At 43.1% G+C, this 9,540-nt stretch overlaps 1 protein-coding gene across 1 annotated transcript in view; it reads right to left on the bottom strand.

Moving 5' to 3' along the window:
• Positions 1-5,694: 5,694 nt before the first annotated feature.
• CACUL1 (CDK2 associated cullin domain 1) overlaps positions 5,695-9,540 on the bottom strand; it is a 46,819-nt gene continuing 42,973 nt past the window's right edge. Inside the window, exon 9 of the mRNA XM_005505148.4 lies at positions 5,695-8,725. Coding sequence (XP_005505205.3) covers positions 8,685-8,725 — 41 coding nt within the window. The 3' untranslated portion in view covers positions 5,695-8,684. The remainder of the gene's footprint in view (positions 8,726-9,540) is intronic.

The raw sequence follows: 9,540 nt of genomic DNA, 5'->3' as shown, positions 1-9,540 counted from the left end.
GCTATTTCTCTTTAGAAAGGGACAAGGAGAGTACCTACCTGTGCTGTGGTCCTTCCTTAACTGGGTAGTCTTGTCCTGTCCCATCCTTTCTCCCCTTTCTGCTCACAGCATCTGCTTTTAGAGACGCACAGAATGGCCCAAAGACCCCAAGGCTGGGGGGACACTGGGGGACTTGAAAGTGCTCAACATCTGCAGATCAGATAACACCAGAGAGACAGAGACAACGTTTGACATCCACATGGAAAACTACAAACTTCAGGGACAATACAGGGAACGCATTGGAGAAGCTGAAAGATGCTAAAATCCTGCCTATAAAGGTTGTTTTCTGAAATTTATCTAGCCAAGAGAAGAATTATTTCTTCTACACAAATATCACTCTTTTGCTTTAAATTCAGTTTATTAGTCTTAATTTGATTGATATAAAAGTCACAATGGCTCAATTAAAAGCAGTCAGATATGTTGGGTTTTTTTCTGTGCATATGTAGCCCATAGAAGAAATCAAGAGAATAATTTAATAAAGGCCAAAGCATTTGTTTGTATTCAGCACAAGAGGAATTCATCAGACTGAAGTAAGCTTGAACTAAGTCACTGTGAGGATGCAGACCAAGAGAAAGTTAAATTAGCTCCAGTGGGAACTAACTTCACAAGCATTATTTGCCAGGATGTTTTTAAAAATCAATAAAGCTCTTGAAATACTTTAAAGGCAACCAAAGGCTGGCTGCAAAGTAGCTAAATCAATTTAAGAGCGGAGGTTTGTTCTGCCCTGGGAATTGCTAAATAGAAACACAAAATCCATTTGGTGGTACAAACACTAATGTCCTCCCCAGCCCAGCACACACGTCCAGCCCAGGCATGCGGCCGGCAGCTCCCCCACCACCAGCAGCAACAGAAGCCCCAGGGGATCCTGCTCTGCTCAGCATCCTTTTCTCAGCACATAGCTCTGCACTCCAGAGCATCGGGAACAGCACCCTCTGTCACTAAGGGCACATCTCTGCTGCTCTGGCAGGATGCTGGTTGTGTGGTTTGCCCAGCGTAATTCCGTGTTCTACTCTGTTCTTCCCCAAAGTACAAGGGAGAGCTGTCCTTTCCGATCACATTAAGTAAATCATAGAGTCATTTTGGCTGGAAGAGACAATCACGATCAAGTCCAACCCTCAACCTGACACTAGCACTAAACAATGTCCCTAAGAACCTCATCTACGCACCCTTTAAACCCCTCCGGGGATGGTGACTCCACCACTGCCCTGGGCAGCCTGTTCCAATGCCTGACAGCCCTTGCCAGGAAGAATTTTTTCCCAATATCCAATCTAAACCTCCCTGGTGCAGCTTGAGGCCATTTCCTCTCATCCTGTCACTTGTTACCTGGGGGCAGAGACCAACCCCCTCCATGCTCCAAGCTCCTTTCAGGCAGTTCAGAGATCAGAAGGTCTCCCCTCAGCTCCTGTTCTCCAGCTGAACCCCCCAGGTCCCTCAGCCGCTCCCATCACACTTGTGCTCCAGCCCCTCACCAGCTCCGTTCCCTTCTCTCCACTCGCTCCAGCACCTCAAGGGCTTTCTTCTCATGAGGTGCCCAAAACTGACCCCAGGATTGGAGGTGTGACCTCCCCAGTGCCAAATCCAGGACAAAGGACGATCTTTTGTTTCCCTGTTTATTAAGCAAACTAATGGGGTTTGTACTTTGTGTATGGTGTATGCACACCGTCATTACATCTTTAATTAAAACCTTTACTGCAACACACACAGCACCCACAGCATGGCCTCAGGTCCCACCATGGAGCAGGGATCCTCGCAGCAGCCGCACCAATCCCACACAGGGTTTGGAACCAAAGCCCCACAATTTTGGTTTCTTAACAAAAAGCCCAGCAGTGACGTGCTTCAGGATGGGCACAGCGGCTTTGGTAAATATGCCTCAAATGTGATTCCTGATGCTTGCAGATCACTGACTGCGGTTTATTTTAATACGACAATTAAAGAAGCCAGTGTGATGATAGGTAATTTCAATCACAAGCCATTAAAGTGTCCTGTAGATGAAAGAGACCGCTCTGCACCAACGACTGTGGATGTCAAACCTCAGCCACAGCAGCTGAATTGCTGCCAAATGGCTCAGTTTGGATCTTCAGACACAAGTAGGTCCTTAGAAGACGAGTAGCTGTGTTGGCAAACAGACAGGAGCCGCTGGCAAACTCCAAGCTTGGTGCTCTCTTGTCCCGTATCAGCAAATCATGAAGTGGTGAACAACCAGTTGGTCTGAGGTCAGAGAATCTGCAGCAAATAAGAAGTTGTTGAAACTCTCAGCTAAATAAAATGAAATATCCTCATGCTAAAAGTCTTCCTTGTTTCCTTTCACCCAAGGAAATCATCTTGGTAATTCCCAACTCATTAGCAGGACCAGAGCATGACATCCCAGATTCCCATGATCCTAATTTTACTTTCACAAGGAGCTACTATTACCCACAAGGGACATCTTGGGATTATAACAGCTCTAACAAGTGTTAACTTGGTATACACTGGTTATTAAGAAAAGGCAAATTCAACACCGGGAATTATTAGAAAAGAACAAAACATTATTATGCCAAAACATGAATGAGGTGAAGGATTTATAGCAACAATTGTGTGCGCAGTTTTTCAATTCATGACACACCACTGGCAGGAAAGATGAAAGAGAAATATGCATGGAGAACTGCATCTTACTCCGTGGGTCTCTCTCTCCTGTGTATGTCCTCAACAACTACGACATTAGTAGTAGAAAATCGGAGCCACAACCAGAAAGCATATTATCACTTGAACATGCTTTCAGAAGCTGTGAGGGAACAAACAGGATAATGAAATTATGTAGATTACAAGTAGGTAATCACCAGGTATGATGCTCCTCTGTATTTTAAGGGAAATGGTTCTATAGCTCAGAAGAAATAATGCCTAACATTCATTCCAACACACTAAAGCATCAAATCCACGTACCTTTTAACAGCACCAGATGTTCAAGCAACTGGGAACAGCAGGTGCCTGCTCAGTGAAGGTGTAACACAAAAGTCATTATGTGAAAGAACCAAACAAGCCTGTTTTCCTCCTGCTCTTGCATCAGCAGGACAGGTCCCATCTGGAAAGTTCTGCCTGGGGAATTTACACTCAGCACCTGTGTGTGCTCACCTACGTGTGTGCTCACTGTACAACTCACTTTGCAGTCACTCTGGGCTTCCGTGGGACAGCAGCATGAACCCAAGCAGATCACAGAACCACAGAACGTCCTGGGTTGGAAGGGACCCACACGGACCATCGAGTGCAACTCCTGTCCCTGCACAGGACAACCCCACAGTTCACAGCGTGGGTCTGAGGGCAGGTGAGCACCCCAGCTCTTCAGCAGCACACTCAGAGCTCCATCCATCTTCTATCTTCTGTGTACCTCATCCACAGGGTAACATCTACCAGCCACCCTGAGATATTCATTTATGAACTTTTACCTGTACAAAATCGTTCGATTTGCTGATAGATAGCAAACGGTGCTAACAAATAAATTACCTGTTGTCTGCTAAGAGAAACTGGTGATGACCCAGGTTATCATGGAAACTGTAAGAGGTTTTCTTAAGGAATGATTAATTGAAAAACAATACTAAAGAGGCAATAAGTGCTATTACTAAATTCATTCTGTTGTCGTCATTATGGGAGCCAGTTTTCCTGTTCTCTGCTAATCAGATCACTTAGCAGCAGCTTAGTAAGAGCAGCATTAACTAAAGTGCATCTGGAGCATCCCAGGGACAGCCAGAGGGATTTCTGTGTACTCATTACCTATGAAGTTTTGGAAACCCCTTAAACCAGTCATTCAAGTCAGGTCAAGATACATGGGTTTAATCCTTGCACTCCCTCTAGCAAAGTACAAAGCACTTTGTCAGGGAGCTTTCAACTCTGGCCAAATCAGCAAGTTTGTTGTTTTTATTAATGCAGTAGCGCTGATCTTCTGCACCTCCTGCCAGGTGAGGCTTCCCCTCACCCCGGGTCCTGCTCCCCACTGCCAAAATTAGCATATTTCAGTGCTGATAAAGATGAAACTTCCATTGTTTGCCCTTTTTCTGTTAACAGACACTATAGGTATAAAAAATACCTTGTTGGGCCAGTATCACACCAACTTAGGCTATAAATAAGTAATGTCCTTTCAGAAAAAATAGCTTCCTCTGACCTGTAATTCCTAGAATGACATCTGCCAGAGTAAGGCCACCCCTGCTCCACACTTTCCGCGATTACCACTACCTGAAGTTTGTAATCCTACCGAAAAGGTCACTGTTTATCCTAGATTAAGTGCAGAATTAAGTGCTAGAAGCATGGTGCACTCAATATGATTGACTGTCTTGTACCATGTTGCCTTGGAGACCAGCAGACAAAAATCTGAGATAGATGACCCACAGTCCTCTTCCTCGGGGGAAAAAATCTACCAGCTAGAGAAAATTTCCCAAGAAAGCTGCAGGGGGAAAGCTCAGACTGCACCTGCAAATTCTCCTCTATCTTAGCCAGAAATAAATGAGTAGGAGAGGGACATGAGTATGTGCCACAGCAATGACATGACATGATGGGCAGGCACAGCAATGGCACGATGCATCAGCCCAGCAAAGCAGCGGCACGGCCGGGCTGCACCTCCCCTGCTTGCACTCGGCCAAAGGAACGGTGGAGAAAAGGCTGCTCCTTGCACCGGCCACGCACCTGTACCTGTTACTGCCAAGTCCCAGCTTAGAAAGGGACACACACAACGCCTGACCACCTACGTTCTTCCTGCCCAGTGACAGCGCTGGGAGCACAGTTTGCAGCTCAGCATTACCCCATGCAAACACCTCCACAAAGACACAGTGACCTTGAATGTGCATTTAAAGGCATCCAGGGGAGGTGCTGTAAGAGCAGCAAAGCAAACACCACTGGAGAATGCACACACTATCGTTATCAGCCTTATTTACAGTATTCAGCTGTGAAAAGCAATCACAAGAGTTAAACAAGTGGCCAACGCAAGACCTCCCTCAAAAAAAGGCATCTTTAACAAGAGTGGCATCAGCACAGAGACCATCCCCATGTTATCAGACAGGGAAGCACATGAACCCAAGCAGTGACCGTTCCTCCCCAGCAGGACCTTTTCATTATGGTCAAGAACTATATTGACCCTAAAGGCACCATAACTTGCAGGTTGTGAGCTGAGCTAAGTGCCCTCTGGGAATCTGCTGCATGTCAAGCTGTCAAAACATCTGTTTTCTCTCATTTGGAGCTGGGGTCAAGACAGAAGTCAAATCCAAGCAGTTGGTCATTATTCTGTAGTTCTATGTAACAGTCCTTTCACTGGGCCTGTCGTAGCATACATGGAAAATATTTTTCAGCCATTAATTTTGGTTGGTGTCTGTGTTGTTTTGTTTTAAAACCTATAGAAAGCAAACAGTCACATTAGGGAGAAACTAAAAGAGATAAATCTGGCTGGTCATATTTCTATCAAATGACAGGAGTCAAAAAAATTCACTTCAAATATTCATCCACAAATACTTCCTCAACAACTGCAGAAGGGTATCGGGGAGATCCAACTGTAGAAGAGTTGAGTACTTACCTAGATAGACCACCCCCCATCACCACTTGTATCAAAGACCATCTTGAACCATATGTTGACAGTCACCTACTATTACAGTAGTCAGCAGGATGGAGTTAAATATTCCAACTTCCCAAATCAAGAAATGAAATTAATCTGAAAATATTTTAATGTAGCAAGTTTGGCTATAGAACCAGTGCAACATAGAGAGGACGCCCATTGTATAACCAACTTTACTGCTTAATCTTAACAGAGTAAGCTACAGAGGCAACAGATTTACCACAAGTTATCTGGTTCAATTAAATATTGCAGGTAGGAACATGCTGTTGGTAATTGTGGCTTTACAGTACCAATGCTCAAGTTGGCTGAGTTAGTTTTACTGTAAGTAAAATGCAAGTTTACAGAGAAACAAAATAATTTAGTATAGCACGCTGTATTGTTTCATGCTCAGTCACAATGATAACGTCTTTGACAGATAAACAATATTTCAGCATTATGTTAATAATGCCAAAACGTACAGGAATTTTAATGCCAAATTTACAACATAATACAGTGCTTAACAAACAGATTTCTCAGGTATGGTGGCCAAGTGAGAATGCTACACAGGACTGAGAAGCATCCAAGCACTACCCAGTGCACACAAAGTGAACCACACCGACAGGAATGCTTTACCTTCTGATGGAATTATTGTTCTAGAAGTTTGTGTCCCAAACATAATGCAACGTAAAATGAATGTTGAACCCTTGCCTCAAACATGAAGCAACAGGAATACATGTTCTTTAAAAGCTTGAACCAGTAAAACCACCTTAAGAACAGAAAAACATTGTGATCACTGGACAAGGATGACAGAGCTTGATTACTGTATTAGGTGAACTAGAATGGGAATGACGTTGTAAACACATTTTAACCAAATTCGGTTAATGTATCTATTCTTAACTCAAGAATATTGGCATTTCAGCAAACAGTGATTTTTAAAGCTAAGGACACTATCAGAGATTTTCTGTTTGTCTAAAGCCAAAACTGATTTAAAAAAATCTGGAAGCTGGCAAATCATTTTTCATTCCCTATCAGCCTTCATTAACTTTTCCACTGCGTTCTTCAGCAAAATTGTCAAAACCCCTGTTTTTGTTTAATTCTGCCTCAACTTAAGCAGCTGGTAGCAAAGCTGAAGCAAACACTATCGACACTTGAAAATCCCAACTGCGAGTGGTTTGGTTTCCACTGCTGGGGGTGAGATCAGCCTGCTGGCATTGCTCTGCATGGAAAGCAGAACACTGTAGCATTCATTTTTAACTTGAAAAGAAACACTTCCTTAAAAACAAATAGGCTTTCTGAATATGCAAAGAAATATATAGGTAAATCAGATTTTAATCTGTCAATCATAGAAGTGTCCTCTGCATTCTTCCCCACGCCCACCCTCCAAACTAACAGCATTGCCAAAGAGGCTGATGTGAAACTGAGAGAATTAAATTCATTTACATGAAGTCTGGCTACAAAGCAGAATGAAAAAGAAACGTTGTCCCTGCCGCATATATTTTTTATCTTTTTCCTGCATTGTGTAATGAAGTCACACAAGCATAAAGGGGCTTGTTGGGGGGTTTTGTGTGTAGTTTTTTTTTTTTAAACAGGCATAAGAGCTGTGCAAGATAAAACTGAACAAACTTTGTTTCACTTCAGAAAGATTTTATATTACCGACTCATTTCTCTTTGTAACTAAAGGTGATAAAAAATAAATCCATAGTAATAAAAGAAAAAAAACACAACAAAAACACCTGTAGTCAAGCTGCTTTTTCAAGTATGTTTCTCCCCTCAGGAAAGAATTGCATTAGCCATACTACTGATTAAAGCCCCTGTCACAATCATTAGGATTCAGACCATAGGTCCAGATCTCCTGGAACTGGGCTCAGCTGGATCTCCAGCTGGGTTTGCCAAGGCTGGAAGCGGGGGCCGATGGGTACACATGCCTGCGTTCCGCCGCTCCCCAGCCCCCCGATGCCAACAACGTCCACTTCACAGCCCCATCGCGTCCCCGGGACAGGAGAAACGGCACAGGAGCCACAAAGTGACATTGGACAGGTGCCACTGTTCACTGATCAACCAGCTGCAAGTCTGGTTCGTGCTGCCAGAGATGCACTTTGCAGACCTACAAAACCCGAGAATTTTGCCCCAAATATTTCTACATAGCACAGCATCAAACACATCTTAGTATTTCATTCAGTCTGGAATTCACACCTCAATCTATTGCGATTATGGAAGCCACTGAAAAGTCAATGAGAGGGGTTCTACAAGAGTTGGTCCCAGCACTGAACACTAAAACGCATGTAAAATAAAAGGGGACAAACTTCCAAGTCACGATTAGTGATGGTGATAGGTTCGACTTTTTTCTCAGATTCACCTCCCATTAACGCAAGAGAAAAGTGCAACTTTGCAGCATGTTTGTTCAGGTCAAGTTTTGCCTCAAGAACACATTTTGCAGTAACAAAATATGGTCTATAAAGTTGCAAAGTGCACAAGCTGAAGGCACAGAGTACAAACACATAGGAAAACAGATTTCAAAATACAAAGTAACAAAAAAAGAGCTAAAAGAAACATCTGGAATTTAAAACTCCCTGACAGAAGATACATTTATATGGGACCAACTCTTTAAGGTGACCATTTTTAAACTAATGAACAAATATTGCAAAATAACAAAATTTTATTCTTATTAAGTAAAAGCTCCAGAAAATACCTTGAAGTTTAAAAACTAATACACTGACGTGTTAACTAGTTTTAAGAATGTCCTTAATATTAAGAAAAGAGTGCAAAAAGGATTCTTCCATTCTAACACTTTTGGAAGCTGCTGATTCCAGCTGCCCATTTCTACTTTGAAAGGATTGTTTTTCAAGGTGCATTCCTCACAAAAATCACAGAACATGAACTTGTTGAGAGGCCAGACCAAAGAATCATGTCTTTCAAAGTCATCCCAATTGTAGCAGCAACTGACATTTTATCATATAAAGAAGTCCAAAACTCTTCTTTGAGGCATAGTACGTGTCAGAGCTTGAGTATCAGCAGTTGCCAAAGGAGGCTCTGGATACCACCTGCGCTCCTCCAGTGTCTGTTCTGGTTAGGAAGAGAAGCTGATCCAGTATATTCACTATCTGTACCCCCTGGAGCTTGCACAGCCTGATGAGCCATCTGAAAGTACAGAAAAAGTTCAAGAAATTCTCTCATATTAAGCTTCCACCTTAAGTCCTTTGCCCCCCTTTCCCCATCAACCCCCAAACCAGCATTGCCTGCAAAATGCTAACAGTGTAAACTGAAGCTGATATACCAGGCAAACATCCACCTATTCATTTCATGTTGTCCTAAGAATTCATCATAAAACTGTATGACATTTTATAGTAGGAAATAAAGCAAACATACTCAGCGGAAAGCACAGGAGGAAACTTGGTGGAAAGAATGCAATAAAATGAAGTTAACAATGGCACCAGAAAAGATACTATTCCCCAACGCTAAATGACAATCAGGACCTTGTACTTAAACCCTGACCTAGTACGTGTGGGACTAGATTCTCTCCTGGACAAATATTTAATCAGCACAGAAGGCAGGACCTTTGACTGCACCCAAATTCGGGATGTCTGGAGTAGAGCAACTAACCAAGAATGGAAATATTCCTCCCTGTGTCTCTTCTCCCCACCTCATCATCTCTACTGGGGGAAATTAGGAGAGTAACGAAGTGAAGAACCTCACAGTTAAACATGCAGCAAGAGATTTCACCTACAAATGGTAGAGAACTTCCCTGCTGCACAACTCGAGCATTTGTAGACAAATACTCAAGACAGGTGGCCACCAGCTTGTATTAGCCACATCACTGAGGGTTTCAAGTTGAAAAGCAAGACCTCTCCAAACTGTCCCTCCTGTCAGCAGACAGAAACACGCACCACCAGCACACGATTTATGCCAGAGGTGGCCTGGCTCATCACTTCGTTACCTGTTAGATGTATCCTGAC

Source organism: Columba livia, chromosome 6, assembly GCF_036013475.1.
Source record: "Columba livia isolate bColLiv1 breed racing homer chromosome 6, bColLiv1.pat.W.v2, whole genome shotgun sequence".
NCBI lineage: Eukaryota > Metazoa > Chordata > Aves > Columbiformes > Columbidae > Columba > Columba livia.
The sequence above is the reverse complement of the archived record's forward strand: the minus strand, read 5'-3'. Positions and strand labels throughout refer to the sequence as shown.